This window comes from Penaeus chinensis, chromosome 19 (assembly GCF_019202785.1).
Source record: "Penaeus chinensis breed Huanghai No. 1 chromosome 19, ASM1920278v2, whole genome shotgun sequence".
NCBI classification, from domain to species: Eukaryota; Metazoa; Arthropoda; class Malacostraca; order Decapoda; family Penaeidae; genus Penaeus; species Penaeus chinensis.
The window spans coordinates 20,861,405-20,878,723 of record NC_061837.1 but is presented as its reverse complement, the minus strand read 5'-3'; the positions used below and the strand labels follow the sequence as shown (position 1 = coordinate 20,878,723).

Genomic DNA, 17,319 nt, shown 5'->3' with positions numbered 1-17,319 from the left:
TAGAGTCGACGTTACTTTTACTATTTTCATTAATCTATAGTTATGTTATAATATGTTATCGTTAGTACATTCTCCATCAAGATATTTTGATCCTCATAAGTTCCTTGATTAAAAACATAAAAAAGGATTCATTTCAGTTAAGAAGCTATTCTTAAGGAATTATGTAGATAAGATTTATACACTATGATATTGAAAAGTCAATGTTACTGGTAATATACTTATTTATTTAACGTCTTACGTCATTTATATACAGTATGTACAATCCCCTTCTGGATTAAGTCAGTTCGCACGATCTCGCCCTCTCGCCGCCCCGTCTCTCTCCTTCAGGACGCGACTCAGCGTTGAAATGGACACACGCAGGCCAGCCGATAACTCCCGAAGGTTCTCGCCCTCGCGAACCTCCACCTGCCGCAGGATCGCGCCCTTCTCGCCATTCCACGATCTGCTCCAACACCTCGCCCTCAGTCCTGACCAACAGCTCTTCGCCGTAGAACCGCACCACGACCTACCCTCACGCTGCGCCCAGGCTTCACAGGGCGACTTCAGGGGCGCCCGAGCCACCCTTCTCTCCTTCAGGATCAGGCTCAGAGACGAGATGGACACGCCAAGCCTCTTCGAAGCGTCTCGGAGACACGAGGGACCTCCAACCGAGTCCACCTGCTGCACGACCCACGCCTTCTGCTCTCGCGTCAACGTCTTCCTCGGCGCCATCGCGAAACACACCAACTTCCTCACTCGCGAACCACACACCTCGGTCGCCTGGGAGCTACGAAGTGCTGCCGAGGGACCATGGGGCGTCCCTCTTACCAGTGGGCGAGGAGGATCTCTGGCCAGGGCGCGACCGATGGCCTCTCGCTCCTTCAGGATCCGACTCAGGGAGGAGATGGATATCCCAAGGTCTCTCGCCACGTGACACAGGTTTGGGAGGCCGCGGCCGTCGATCTCCTCCAGGATGGAAGCCTTCTCTTGAAGGCTGTAGCTTCTCTGCGATGCCATGGTAGTCGAGTTGTTGCTCAGGATAATGTGCTCAGTTAGGACGGGTCAGGCAAGCTATATTTGACCTGAGGGCGAGGAGATCGACGAGGGTGACCTCGCTTATCACTCTCCTCATTCCTCGGTCCTCATACGGTTACCGTATTCACATGGGATGTCTGTTTCAAGGGCAAACATCCACTGACTTTGACAATTACTTTACGTTTCTTTATATAACCATACGTCTTACGTCATTTATATACAGTATGTACAATCCCTTTTTGGATTAAGTCAGTTCGCACGATCTCGCCCTCTCGCCGCCCCGTCTCTCTCCTAAAAGACAACAAATAGATTTAAGAAATGCTGAATAAAAAATCTAAAAATGTCCTCTGTGAGCTCTTTCGTCGTTCAATAACAGGATTAAAAATACAGCAACATTTGCTTAAAATATGCTATTAATGCCACACTTTCATAAAACACAATTGCAGCTTTTGTAGAAGCCTCCATGACAATACATGTATAGCCTTGTCAAAAATGAAGTTCAAAACACACACGAAGTCATCTTTTGACTTAGCCGATAAAATCCTACATCAAAAACAACCTATATTAAGGTATATATATTCTAAACGCAAACTGTACCTGTCTCTGCAGTCACAAAGGAAAAGAATTCTTCGTCAACAATCATAAATCAATCGGTGTGCACAAGTGATATTCCTCCGGACCGCCACAGACTCGCGTGAAATGCTTATTTGAAGGTCATCCCCATATTAATTAAACAGTAAATTAGCTTAGAGATGTGGACACGTACAGTACGGCTGCGCGTAAGATATGAAACTCCAATAGCTAAATAAAATGTTATTTCAGAAACATTTTTTCCGACAAATGAGAGCCTACAATAGTGGTATTTATCATCTCGATTTTCCTCTCTAATTAGCTACTTAAGATATCGTTATTTCAAAATCATTATATAGAGAAAAATCATTGACATGTTATTAGTTCCATAGTAATAGCGATGCCGTTATCATTAGCATGATATGATACTCAATATATATGGAATTATGTAGATAAGATATATGCACTAATGATAAAGTCAATATTACTGGTAATATACTTATTTATTTAATGTCTTACGTCATTTATATACAGTATGTACAATCCCCTTCTGGATTAAGTCAGTTCGCACGATCTCGCCCTCTCGCCGCCCCGTCTCTCTCCTTCAGGACGCGACTCAGCGTTGAAATGGACACACGCAGGCCAGCCGATAACTCCCGAAGGTTCTCGCCCTCGCGAACCTCCACCTGCCGCAGGATCGCGCCCTTCTCGCCATTCCACGATCTGCTCCAACACCTCGCCCTCAGTCCTGACCAACAGCTCTTCGCCGTAGAACCGCACCACGACCTACCCTCACGCTGCGCCCAGGCTTCACAGGGCGACTTCAGGGGCGCCCGAGCCACCCTTCTCTCCTTCAGGATCAGGCTCAGAGACGAGATGGACACGCCAAGCCTCTTCGAAGCGTCTCGGAGACACGAGGGACCTCCAACCGAGTCCACCTGCTGCACGACCCACGCCTTCTGCTCTCGCGTCAACGTCTTCCTCGGCGCCATCGCGAAACACACCAACTTCCTCACTCGCGAACCACACACCTCGGTCGCCTGGGAGCTACGAAGTGCTGCCGAGGGACCATGGGGCGTCCCTCTTACCAGTGGGCGAGGAGGATCTCTGGCCAGGGCGCGACCGATGGCCTCTCGCTCCTTCAGGATCCGACTCAGGGAGGAGATGGATATCCCAAGGTCTCTCGCCACGTGACACAGGTTTGGGAGGCCGCGGCCGTCGATCTCCTCCAGGATGGAAGCCTTCTCTTGAAGGCTGTAGCTTCTCTGCGATGCCATGGTAGTCGAGTTGTTGCTCAGGATAATGTGCTCAGTTAGGACGGGTCAGGCAAGCTATATTTGACCTGAGGGCGAGGAGATCGACGAGGGTGACCTCGCTTATCACTCTCCTCATTCCTCGGTCCTCATACGGTTACCGTATTCACATGGGATGTCTGTTTCAAGGGCAAACATCCACTGACTTTGACAATTACTTTACGTTTCTTTATATAACCATACGTCTTACGTCATTTATATACAGTATGTACAATCCCTTTTTGGATTAAGTCAGTTCGCACGATCTCGCCCTCTCGCCGCCCCGTCTCTCTCCTAAAAGACAACAAATAGATTTAAGAAATGCTGAATAAAAAATCTAAAAATGTCCTCTGTGAGCTCTTTCGTCGTTCAATAACAGGATTAAAAATACAGCAACATTTGCTTAAAATATGCTATTAATGCCACACTTTCATAAAACACAATTGCAGCTTTTGTAGAAGCCTCCATGACAATACATGTATAGCCTTGTCAAAAATGAAGTTCAAAACACACACGAAGTCATCTTTTGACTTAGCCGATAAAATCCTACATCAAAAACAACCTATATTAAGGTATATATATTCTAAACGCAAACTGTACCTGTCTCTGCAGTCACAAAGGAAAAGAATTCTTCGTCAACAATCATAAATCAATCGGTGTGCACAAGTGATATTCCTCCGGACCGCCACAGACTCGCGTGAAATGCTTATTTGAAGGTCATCCCCATATTAATTAAACAGTAAATTAGCTTAGAGATGTGGACACGTACAGTACGGCTGCGCGTAAGATATGAAACTCCAATAGCTAAATAAAATGTTATTTCAGAAACATTTTTTCCGACAAATGAGAGCCTACAATAGTGGTATTTATCATCTCGATTTTCCTCTCTAATTAGCTACTTAAGATATCGTTATTTCAAAATCATTATATAGAGAAAAATCATTGACATGTTATTAGTTCCATAGTAATAGCGATGCCGTTATCATTAGCATGATATGATACTCAATATATATGGAATTATGTAGATAAGATATATGCACTAATGATAAAGTCAATATTACTGGTAATATACTTATTTATTTAATGTCTTACGTCATTTATATACAGTATGTACAATCCCCTTCTGGATTAAGTCAGTTCGCACGATCTCGCCCTCTCGCCGCCCCGTCTCTCTCCTTCAGGACGCGACTCAGCGTTGAAATGGACACACGCAGGCCAGCCGATAACTCCCGAAGGTTCTCGCCCTCGCGAACCTCCACCTGCCGCAGGATCGCGCCCTTCTCGCCATTCCACGATCTGCTCCAACACCTCGCCCTCAGTCCTGACCAACAGCTCTTCGCCGTAGAACCGCACCACGACCTACCCTCACGCTGCGCCCAGGCTTCACAGGGCGACTTCAGGGGCGCCCGAGCCACCCTTCTCTCCTTCAGGATCAGGCTCAGAGACGAGATGGACACGCCAAGCCTCTTCGAAGCGTCTCGGAGACACGAGGGACCTCCAACCGAGTCCACCTGCTGAACGACCCACGCCTTCTGCTCTCGCGTCAACGTCTTCCTCGGCGCCATCGCGAAACACACCAACTTCCTCACTCGCGAACCACACACCTCGGTCGCCTGGGAGCTACGAAGTGCTGCCGAGGGACCATGGGGCGTCCCTCTTACCAGTGGGCGAGGAGGATCTCTGGCCAGGGCGCGACCGATGGCCTCTCGCTCCTTCAGGATCCGACTCAGGGAGGAGATGGATATCCCAAGGTCTCTCGCCACGTGACACAGGTTTGGGAGGCCGCGGCCGTCGATCTCCTCCAGGATGGAAGCCTTCTCTTGAAGGCTGTAGCTTCTCTGCGATGCCATGGTAGTCGAGTTGTTGCTCAGGATAATGTGCTCAGTTAGGACGGGTCAGGCAAGCTATATTTGACCTGAGGGCGAGGAGATCGACGAGGGTGACCTCGCTTATCACTCTCCTCATTCCTCGGTCCTCATACGGTTACCGTATTCACATGGGATGTCTGTTTCAAGGGCAAACATCCACTGACTTTGACAATTACTTTACGTTTCTTTATATAACCATACGTCTTACGTCATTTATATACAGTATGTACAATCCCTTTTTGGATTAAGTCAGTTCGCACGATCTCGCCCTCTCGCCGCCCCGTCTCTCTCCTAAAAGACAACAAATAGATTTAAGAAATGCTGAATAAAAAATCTAAAAATGTCCTCTGTGAGCTCTTTCGTCGTTCAATAACAGGATTAAAAATACAGCAACATTTGCTTAAAATATGCTATTAATGCCACACTTTCATAAAACACAATTGCAGCTTTTGTAGAAGCCTCCATGACAATACATGTATAGCCTTGTCAAAAATGAAGTTCAAAACACACACGAAGTCATCTTTTGACTTAGCCGATAAAATCCTACATCAAAAACAACCTATATTAAGGTATATATATTCTAAACGCAAACTGTACCTGTCTCTGCAGTCACAAAGGAAAAGAATTCTTCGTCAACAATCATAAATCAATCGGTGTGCACAAGTGATATTCCTCCGGACCGCCACAGACTCGCGTGAAATGCTTATTTGAAGGTCATCCCCATATTAATTAAACAGTAAATTAGCTTAGAGATGTGGACACGTACAGTACGGCTGCGCGTAAGATATGAAACTCCAATAGCTAAATAAAATGTTATTTCAGAAACATTTTTTCCGACAAATGAGAGCCTACAATAGTGGTATTTATCATCTCGATTTTCCTCTCTAATTAGCTACTTAAGATATCGTTATTTCAAAATCATTATATAGAGAAAAATCATTGACATGTTATTAGTTCCATAGTAATAGCGATGCCGTTATCATTAGCATGATATGATACTCAATATATATGGAATTATGTAGATAAGATATATGCACTAATGATAAAGTCAATATTACTGGTAATATACTTATTTATTTAATGTCTTACGTCATTTATATACAGTATGTACAATCCCCTTCTGGATTAAGTCAGTTCGCACGATCTCGCCCTCTCGCCGCCCCGTCTCTCTCCTTCAGGACGCGACTCAGCGTTGAAATGGACACACGCAGGCCAGCCGATAACTCCCGAAGGTTCTCGCCCTCGCGAACCTCCACCTGCCGCAGGATCGCGCCCTTCTCGCCATTCCACGATCTGCTCCAACACCTCGCCCTCAGTCCTGACCAACAGCTCTTCGCCGTAGAACCGCACCACGACCTACCCTCACGCTGCGCCCAGGCTTCACAGGGCGACTTCAGGGGCGCCCGAGCCACCCTTCTCTCCTTCAGGATCAGGCTCAGAGACGAGATGGACACGCCAAGCCTCTTCGAAGCGTCTCGGAGACACGAGGGACCTCCAACCGAGTCCACCTGCTGCACGACCCACGCCTTCTGCTCTCGCGTCAACGTCTTCCTCGGCGCCATCGCGAAACACACCAACTTCCTCACTCGCGAACCACACACCTCGGTCGCCTGGGAGCTACGAAGTGCTGCCGAGGGACCATGGGGCGTCCCTCTTACCAGTGGGCGAGGAGGATCTCTGGCCAGGGCGCGACCGATGGCCTCTCGCTCCTTCAGGATCCGACTCAGGGAGGAGATGGATATCCCAAGGTCTCTCGCCACGTGACACAGGTTTGGGAGGCCGCGGCCGTCGATCTCCTCCAGGATGGAAGCCTTCTCTTGAAGGCTGTAGCTTCTCTGCGATGCCATGGTAGTCGAGTTGTTGCTCAGGATAATGTGCTCAGTTAGGACGGGTCAGGCAAGCTATATTTGACCTGAGGGCGAGGAGATCGACGAGGGTGACCTCGCTTATCACTCTCCTCATTCCTCGGTCCTCATACGGTTACCGTATTCACATGGGATGTCTATTTCGTTTTCTAATGTACAGATGTTAACGCGCGTGTTTATCTGTTTACTAATATTAAATAACCAGTAGCCGACTAACCCCTTATTAACAACCAGTCCATATGTTAAATAAAATCAAAGCCGACAGTGTATGTACCGGATAACAATGGGTTAAAGAAAAAAGCATTTCACAGTGAAAACTGCCTTGGCAATATAATTTAGTTTACCATAAAAGTATCAAAGAAAATGGTATATTGATTTTCTTTTATACTTTACTGGATAGACTTCACTAAATCGTCAGCACACACCACGCTTTCTAAATATCACTAAATCATAGTAATGCATGAACTGTTAAATAACTATTTGCTTTACTAGCCGCTAGTAATTAGCTACTAAGAATCCAAGACACACAACTTATATCATATCACACACACACACACACACACACACACACACACGCACACGCACACGCACACGCACACGCACACGCACACGCACACGCACACGCACACGCACACACGCACGCACGCACGTACGCATTACCAATTATCTGATAAAATACCTTTCCTGAGATAACCATTTCCATATATACTATTTTGTTGCACCATTTTGTTGTTCGTCACATAATCACGGTCCAACCGAAACCACATCCTGGTCTTGTGGTAATAATTAAAATTCAAATTCAGTTTTACCCGTTGAAAGCATTTCCTCCGCAATGACGTGGACTGAAAAGTCACTGGCTTTATAGTTTCTTTTTTACTTTATATATGTTAAATAAATAAATATATATATAATATATCATATGTATAATTAAATATACACAGATATATAAATATATACATACACACATCTACCTCTCAATTACCAGTCTATCTGACTGTCTGTCAATCTACCTATCGAACTGTCTGTCTGTCCGTCTGTCTGTCTGTGTATTTGTGTGTGTGCTTAAGTATGTATGTGTGCGTGTGCGTGTGCGTGTGCGTGTGCATGTGCGTGTGTATGTGTGTGTGTGTGTGTGTGTGTGTGTGTGTGTGTGTGTGTGTGTGTGTGTGTGTGTGTGTGTGTGTGTGTGTGTGAGAGAGAGAGAGAGAGAGAGAGAGAGAGAGAGAGAGAGAGAGAGAGAGAGAGAGAGAGAGAGAGAGAGAGAAAGAGAGAGAGAGAGAGAGAGAGAGAGAGAGAGAGAGAGAGAGAGAGAGAGAGAGAGAGAGAGAGAGAGGGGGGGGGGGGGTAGGCAGACAATCAGAAAAACATACAGACAGTCAAATAGACAGAGACACAAACACACCAAAAAGAGAATAACACAAACAATAAGAAAGAAAGCTAGACACAAAAAGGGAGAAACAAACAAAGATAAGCATGAAAGACAGAAAGACCGACCGACAGACAGACAGACAGACATGCAAATGAAGGCCACGGGGTCAACAGGAACGCTTGCATTGACAATCCGCGCAACATCCGGAAATGCTTGCAACACGCTTCTAAAAAAGCAGAAGTGTAAATACCATATATATATATATATTTTTTTTTTTTCTCCTTCTACTTTTTTATTGTTACTTTCCCTATTTCTCCTTTTTAGTCTCCTCTCTTATTTTCTTTCCCTCAGCGTCTTACTCTTCCCTCCTTCCTCGCCTTTCTTCTTTCTCTCTCTCCTCTCTTCAGTATGTTTGTTTCCTCTTCCCTTCCTCCCCATTCCTCCCCCTCTTTCATTCTCCTCTTTCTCTCTCCCTCTCTCCCTTTCCTTCCTTTTTCCTCCTCCTCTTCCCTCTCCTCTTTATCCCTTTCTTCATTATCTTTCCTCTTCTTTTCCTCCCTTTTCCCTTCCCCTCTTCTCCCTCTCCTCTCTCCTCCTTCTTTCTCCTCTCTTCTTCCTATCTCCTTCTAAACCTCACCTCCCTTACGGTTTCCCGGAAGCTACAAAAAAAAAAAAAACGTGGGAAAATAAACATGATAACTTCCTCATTACATTTTTAGAAAAGGTATGGATGAGAATATCTCTATATAGATGTATTGGACCGGTTTCGATTATATCTACGTTAGAAATACATGAAACCGAAGATATTTATTCTCATTCGTATATTTTCTGCATTTGTCAACAGGAATACGGTTCATTGCGGTTTACATTTGATGTGTGAGTCGTTACGAGCTGCTGATCACGCTGTGTATAATTTTGTTTATTCATTCTTTATTCATTATTTCAGTTTAAAGTCTATTCTTTATGAGGTATTAACTTTATCTATCTGACATATTTACTGATTGGTCTTTTTTTGCGTTATTTACTTTTTGCTCACGATGACACAGTCTTGTACGAAAGGTAGACCTCAACGCTGACATAAATATGGATCTTATGAATATTTTAAGTGGTATAGTATATTACTAGTAGTAGTTGTAGTAGTATTGGTAGGATCATAATGAAAATAACAAGAAGCCAGTATCAACAACAGCAACTGACGCCAATGATAAAATAATAATAATAACAATAGTGATATTAATAATGATAATGACAATGATGATGATGATGAAGATTATGATAACAATAACTATAACAATAATAACAACAACAAAATAATTAAGCCCAGGTTAGGCAAACGCCAAGCCAGATCCTGCTCAGAGTTCAAGCTCATTACAGAATTTCCCCCAAAAGCGAGAACGCGGAAAATCTTTCGTAATTCCCCCTGTAGAAAACTGCGGCGCGGGACCCTTAATGTATTCGTTTTTAATTCCCAAAAGCGGGAATTACTGACTTTTTCTGCTAGTTGTGGGATACTAGAACAAACTAATTATTGAAAAAAAAAAAAAAGTCATTTGGATTTTAAAAAAAAAAAAGAAAAACAACATCAATAAAATGTCCGTTTCCAAGACAAAATGTGACAAAAAAAATACTTTTTTTCCCAGACCAAATGTATCATACGAGTGTAAACATACAATATGGTAACGACTTTAAAAATCCCAAGATCTGACCCGAACGAAACGCGTGCGAGCGACTTACCTGAGCTGGTCCCCGGGCTGGTCCTGGCGAAGCGCCCTCATGACGAGGAGGAGCTCTTCCTCGTTGTCGCACTCTACCAGGGACTCAACCTCCTCCTCCTCCTCCACCTCCACGGACACGTCCCCTTCGAGGCGCAGCTCCTTCCTGATGATGTCGCTCAGATCCTGGCGGAGGCGCTTGGCTTTGAAGCACTGCGTGATGGTCTTGCTAAGCCCCGCCCGCTCGCTCGCCGCCTCGGCCAGCGCGCCCCCCTCCGCGCTCACGCGTCGCGGGGCCACGCCCTGGCCGGCGTCCTCCTTGACCTCACTCGCCACGTCGTCGTAGAGGGCGTCGAGGTCCTCGCCGCGGGAGTCCTGCTCGCCGCTCTCCTCCTCGGGGACGCTCGGCAGCATCCGGCTCTCCGGCACAAGGCTCCTGCCGAGGCCGGGCGTCGTAGCCCTGGCGGCCTCGAGGGCGTCCTCCACGGCGTAGCAGTCAGTGTACAGGTCCTCGTAGAGGCCCAGGTCGTCCTCCTCGCTCAGCTCTGAGGGGAGGCCGTCGCTGGAGGGCAGCTCGGCCGCCGAGACCTTTGGCGACGAGCAAGTCAGGAAGCCCTCGGAGGAGCCGCCGGAGAACTCGGACCCGTTGTCGGTGACGTAGCTGTAGCCGTCGTCGTCCTCGAACTCGTAGATGGTCTCCGACGTGCCAAAGCTGTCCTGCAGGTCGCTCGGCATCGCGTCCTCGCCTTCTGCGCCGCCCAGGGACCCCTCCACTCCCTCGCTGTCCTCCGCCTCCATTTTCTCCGCACTGTCCTTCGTTCCTCTCGCGCCCGCCTCTGCTTCGCTCATCTCCGCCTCCTTGCCCGCCGCCTCGCCCTCTAACGCCTTTTGGGAAGCAGCCACTTCACTCCCCTGCCCCAAAGAGGCTTCACTCGCATCTGCGTTCATCTCACTTTTATGGCTCTCAAGCTTTTCGTCACTTTTTGTCGATGCCGATTGCACAAACACAGTTTTTTCTTCACCTTTCGACGACGCTGATTGCGGCCGAACTTTTCCACTCGCCGCTGCGCCGACACTTTCCCTATGAGCTAATGATATTTTTGAGTCACTCGCGCACTCCTCCTGTTCGCCCTCACCCGACCCTTGCGCTCGAGTCTGCCCTGAGATCCCAGAACCGTGCACTTCCTCGAGGTTATCACCACCGACGTCGCTCGACTCTTCCGACGTCGCTGATATATGAGGCGGCCCTCGTACCCGCAACAGTTCGCTCCCGCCCAAGTCCGTGGCTAACTCCACTTGGCCCTGAGGTGACACGGAGATCAGTTCAATGTACTCCTGCTCTGCAGCGCTGCACGCGTCGTTTTTGGCCTCACACACCGAGGGCGTTTCTCCCTCGCCCGCCCCCTCGGCGCTGCCCTTCACGCTGTCGGGGAATTCGTCGAGGACGTCATCGCCCGCGGGGGAATCCAGAATCAAGAGGTACTCCGGTGAGATGTTCGGCACCGGCGGCTGCGCGTCTGCCGCCGCCACCCGTTTTATGGTCTCCCTCTTGTCGCACGAGATGCTGAAGGGCGCGTCCGGCTCGTCGTCGGCGCCCTGGCCGGCGGCTTCGGCCACGAGGTCGACGTAGTTGTCGGAGTCGTCGGAGTCGGAGACGAGTTCGTCGTCGCTGTCCTCCTCCTCGGACTGGGGCTCTTTGATGGTCGCCTCCGGGGGGCTGCCGGCGGCAACGACGGGGGAGCTGCTGGTGGCAGAGCTTCCCGATTCGACGGAGCGCGGGGGCGGGGGAGGCGCTGGACGCTTGCCCGACCGCTTGAGGGACAGGAACGGCTCGCTGCGTCCGGCCGCTCGGCTCTCCCGCTCGGAACTGGCCTTCCCTTGGTGCCACGAGAACGGCCGGCCCTTCAGGCTGAACGAGAACGCCTTGATGGACGGCCGCAGCTTGCTCTTCTGCGGCGGCGTCGCGGTCTTCTCCTTGGCGTCAGACCCGCTCTGAGCCTCGGGGGCGGAGGGCGCCTCGGCCGCGGTGGAGGCAGGTTTGGTGCTCCGGTCGATGGGCGGGGCCGACACGGTCTCGTCACGGGGGGCCGTGGAGGGCGCCAAAGGCTGCTGCTGCTCCGGCCGGGCCTCAGTCTCCAGCTCCTTCTCGAGCTGCTCGAAGGGGCTCAGCGCGCGCGCCAGGTCGAACCTGGAAACGTCGGCCGGAGTGTTGAACGACGAATTCCTCGAGACGGTCGTCGAGGAGGACAAGGAGAGGCGGTCGATCACGGTCGACACCGAGCTGTTAGTCTCGTCGCTCTCGCTCTCGCAGGGCCCCGCCGCGTCCTCCTCGCCCACCAGGTCCAGGTAGAAGGCAGGTCTGGGCGGCATGTCCCCGTCCTGGGACTCCATCAGCCGTCTGGTGTTCCACGAGCCAGGAATGCTGAATTCCAGGTCCTCCAGCAGCTCCTCCAGATCCCCGGGGCACCTCCGCTGCGACAGGATGATGTCCCGCCACCCCTGCAGGGCCTGGTCCTTGTCCTCAGGATCCTCCGCGCCCTCGGACACCATACGGGAATGCTTCCCCGCCAGCCTTCCGCCCTCCAGATCCTGGAATCCGCTCGGGGGAGGGGGCACTGGGGGCGCCTCCTTTGGGGGCCGCGCCGGGGACTTCCTCGGACGAGACCTGGGGGGGAGAGGGGGCGGGGGCACGCGTTTCCTCATCTCCCCGACGATGAGGGGCGGAGGGCGACCCGAGTCATCGTCATCCTCCGCCTCTTCCTCTTCGTCCTCCTTCCTGTGAGCGAAGTTCGTGTCCGGCTGAGCGTTCTCGAAATCCGGGAGGTGGCCGTTGCCCTTGAGCACGCCGATGGTGATCTTCATGGCGGCGTCCTTGAGGAAAGACACGCACTGCACGCGCGTCATGGACGACACGGGGTTGCCCTCGATGTTGAGGATCTGGTCGCCGGGCTGGAGCTCGCCCCAGGGCACGGCCGCGCGCGCCGCCGGCGAGTCCGGCGCCACGCTCTGGATGAAGAGCCGGCGGACGCACTCCCGCGCGCCCATCCCTCCGTCGAACTTGAGGCCGAGGCCCAGCCGCTCCCCCGGCAGGCGGTACACCACCACCTGGTCTGGCACTATGGAGAGGGCGGCGCCTTCCGCCGTCGCGGTGCGGGCCTGCCGCTCCCTGCCGTCCAGCTCGCGCTCGATCACCTCCTGGTTGACATAGTCGGCGTGGGCGGCATCGGGGGGGGCCAGGCGCACGCTCAGGTTGGCGTTGATGGCGCCGTCGTCGCTCTGGTGGAGGCGCAGGCTGGCGGCGTCGCTGTTGCTCCCCACGGCCACCACCGTGACGAAGCCTCGCGGGGCGGGCTGCGGGGCGGCCGGCTGCGTCGCGCCCCACGAAGCGTGGCAAGTCGTCAGGTCGTCCGGGTGCGGCGGGGAGGCCGCCTCCTCCGTGCCCTTGTCTACTGCGACCACCGTCACAAACTGGCGGTGCTCGCCGTGCACGTGCGTGGTGTGCACCTGCGTCGTGTGCACGTGCGTGGTGGCGTGCACCAGGCGACCGCCCACGGGGCCGCTGCCGTCGCCGGGCTCGTCCGCCCACGGCTCCTGGCCGAGCGGCCGCCCGCGCTCCGCCCCCCGGAAGGCCTCCTCGGGGGCATGGTGGCACGGGCCTGATACTCCGGCGCTGTCTGGCATGATGTCAGAGATGCACTAGCATGCCCCGCACTGTCATGAGCCTCACCTGCGGCAGGCGTGGGCGGCGGCGGCACTGGCACGCGCTCGGGACTCGCGGGTCGTCGGGATCAGCACCTGCCGCTGGAGACGCAGCTCAACGGCCTCATCTGCAACACAAGACGGAATTAGCGTCGCGAAGCGGATCCGGATTACACTAGAAAGGGCGGCTTTAGGGGGATTAGCGCCTTAATCCGTCACATTACATGTCTGGGGTCATGGCGGCGGCGCCTCGTGTTGTCGGTGGCCGCCCTGACCCGCCTCCCCCTTAGTGATCCCTGCAACAGTGTTTCGCGATAATCTTGTCACATTATGTCGCATTCCACTGACTTTATTCGTTACATTTTCTTATTCGGACTTTGTCCCAACTCTCTCTCTCTTACATTCCCTTGCGTTTTGGCAAAATATTGCCAGGGAAATGTCAACAATCACACAGAAATACACGCACACCCACACCCCACACCCTAACCCGTGCGGTGTAAGATGTCTCAGAAACCGGTTCAGGCGGAGAGGGTGTACTACACTCGCCACAACACTTACACGCAGATGTCCTTCTTAACAAAATCCTCTTGTTATTAAAGAACTAAAACGACCGCTGAGGAGTTAATGAACTGAGGGCTGAAGAAGACATGACAGGTCAAGGGAAGTCTACAAAGGCTGTATATAGGCCAAATGTAAGTCATATATGTCATATGTGGATAATACAAAATCACGTAAACAGATCACATGCAAGTCTAACATTGACAACACACATACAAGTCCTCACTCAGGTTTCATGGAAGTTAAACATAAACTGCAACCAGTTCACCCAAAGCAGCTACCTGCCACAAACAGGTCACATGGCTTCTTCACAGGTCACTTATAACCTCTAACTAGATGACAGGTCACAATAACGGTCCTGCACAAGATTAGACCTTACATGCGAGGTAAATACAGGCCGTACGCAGGGCACACACAGGCCATGCACAGGTCAAATACGAGGTAAATACAGGCCGTGCGCAGGTCACTCACAGGTCAGCGACAAATTCTTTTTCAAGGACCGTGCTCACTGACTGACGTCTTATAAGAGACTGGCGCGCGGGGAGGAGGCGCTGAAGCCGTTATCTATATTCTTGTTGTTGATAATAATGATGAGGAAGAAGAAGAGGAAGAAATTGAAGAAGAAGAAGAAGAAGAAGAAGAAGAAGAAGAAGAAGAAGAAGAAGAAGAAGAGTAGGGAGAAACTGAAAAAGAAGAAGATGATGGAGAAATTGAAAAATAAGAGGAGGAAGAAATTGAAAAAGAGGAGGAAGAAGAAGAAGAAGAGGAAGGAATTGAAAAAGAAGAGGAAGAAGAAGAAGAAGAAGAGAAAAAGTGAAAAAAATAAAATAAAATAAATTAAAAAAATGATAAAGAAAGAGAAAAAGAAGATAAGAGAAAATAAAAGAATATGAATAAGAAAAAATGAAGACAGGGAAATAAAAGAAAATGAAGAAAAGGATTAAGAAAACGAAAATAAATTAAAAATAAAATGTATAATAAAAAGAAAATGACGAAGTTGAAGATGAAAAAGAAAGTGTCATTAGTCATGTCATCATTACTGTCAATTTTCTTATCAATATTACTATTGCTATGAGGATTATCATTATGCAAATTATAATTATAATTATAATTATCGTTGTTGTTATTCCCATTATCATTATTCTTATTATTATTATTATTATTATTATTATTATTATTATTATTATTATTATTATATCATTATCAATATTGTTATTATTATTATTATTATTACAATCACTATTACCATTTTTACATTTTTTATTATTTTTATTATCATTATTATTATTATCATCATCATTACTATCATTATTATCATCATTATCATTATTATCATTATTATTTTTTTCATTATCACTATCATTATTATTATACTACTTTTATTATCATTCTAATCATCCTCAATATTGTTATTGTTATTTAATTATCATTATCATCATTATCATTATTATTTAATTATCATTATCATCATTATCCTTATCCTTAACTTTATTATCATCCATATCATCATCAACATCATTACTTCCTCATTAGTATCATTAAAGTAATACAGCTATCCATTAATATGATCATAATCTTATCAATATCACTAGCCTTTGATGTCGATTCCGTGTATGGCACTTATTTGAAAGAAAAAAAAAAAAAATAATAATAATAATAATAATAAAATAAAAAATAAAAATAAAGAATTTATCACTTTCTTATTTTTTGAAGCAGGAATCACAATCAGGGAATCTGTCGTTGTCTTATCTCTGCTGTCGCTTTCCTTCGGGTTGCTATCAGTGTGGGTTAATTAAATAATCAGCCATTTCTTATCTTAATGGTTTACTTTGTACTTTGTTTGATAAAAGGACACCGCTGTTTTTTTTTTTTCTTGTGGTTATATCCATATGCACATACTAGTATATTATGGCATAAACGCACACGCACACACACACACACACACGCACACACACACACGCACACACTCACACACACACGCACGCACACGGACACACACACATACGCATATACACATTAATTTATCATCTCCTTTCCTTCCTCTGTCTCTTCCTCCAAAGACCTTGAATCTTATTCCGCGCCACGTAATAAAAAGCAGAGGGATGTAATGTGATAATTTTCCCCGGAAGTGATTATAGCGCTGTTGCGATCGCGTGACATATCCCTTGGGGGACTTCGTAATAAAGCTCCTTTGAGAATAAACACAAAAAACATTAATAATATCAGTAATTTGCGCCATAAAAAAAAAAATAATACTGATAATAATTCACGCCCTTACCCTTTCGCTACAGTGTGCGCAAGTGTAGATGGAGTGCGGATGGGAGGGGGGGGTGAGGGAGGGAGGCAGGGAGGGAGAGAGAGAGGGAGGGAGGGAGGGAGGGAGGGGAGGGAGGGAGGGAGGGTTCGCGCGCGTGCTGAGCGATGGGGGAGGTTGGGTATTCTCTTTGACCTTCTCTGTGGTTTTTCCCCGCTTTGGTATTGATGTTGTCTGTTGTCTTCTGTTTTTTTGTTTTTTTTTCCTTCTATTCTTTCCTTTTTTTTTATCTTTCTTCTTGCTTTTTTGTCTTGCTTTCTTTGTCTCCGTTCTTTCTTGCTTTTTCCTTTTTTTTTGTGCTTTCTTTTCCTTTCTGTTCTCGTCCTCTTTTCTTTGCCTTTTGTTCTTTTGGTTTGTATTCTGTTTCTTTTTTTATTTTATTGGAATTTAATTGATTATTTATTGTTTTATGTTGTTTCCCCCCCACCACTCCTTTGTTTCTATTCCTAATCCATAAAAATCATATCCTTATAAGCATTCACCCATTTTGTTCATTGTATCATTATCGCGATTATCATTATCATCAATATTATCAATACCTCTGTCACCATCACCATCTCTATTATCATTACCCTTATCATCCCAAATGTTAGTAGGATAATAATCATCACGACCGTTATCTCCTTAAGAAAACTATAAAAAACACCGTTATCCCCTTAAGAAAACAATGAAACAGTAATAAAAATGAAAGTCTTTTCACCATTATCCCCATCATAAAACAACAAAACAATAATAAAAACGATAATCTTTACACCATTATCCCCACAGCCCCCCAAAAAACACCGATAATAAAAATACGCAGTCGACATCGATACCCAAAACCACCATGCAAGTCGATAAAACCAGACACCGAAGATCCTCCAATCAAAACGATAAATGGAGACGCCAAATAAATGGAGAATCGCAATAAAAAGGGGAGTAATAATGAGAAAAAAACATGATAGAATACAAGATAACGAAAACAACTCATACGATACATCACGGAGCAGCTGGAGCGAGAGGACCGGCGCCAACTTGCCTCATCTTCCGAAAATATCCCTGAATTTTTGTTTTTTTTC

General features: G+C 47.8%; 1 protein-coding gene across 1 annotated transcript in view; it reads right to left on the bottom strand.

The window, feature by feature from the left end:
• LOC125034941 overlaps positions 1 to 17,319 on the bottom strand; it is a 113,878-nt gene that overhangs the window by 46,574 nt on the left and 49,985 nt on the right. Inside the window, exon 2 of the mRNA XM_047626987.1 lies at positions 9,713 to 13,517. Coding sequence (XP_047482943.1) covers positions 9,713 to 13,371 — 3,659 coding nt within the window. The 5' untranslated portion in view covers positions 13,372 to 13,517. The remainder of the gene's footprint in view (positions 1 to 9,712; positions 13,518 to 17,319) is intronic.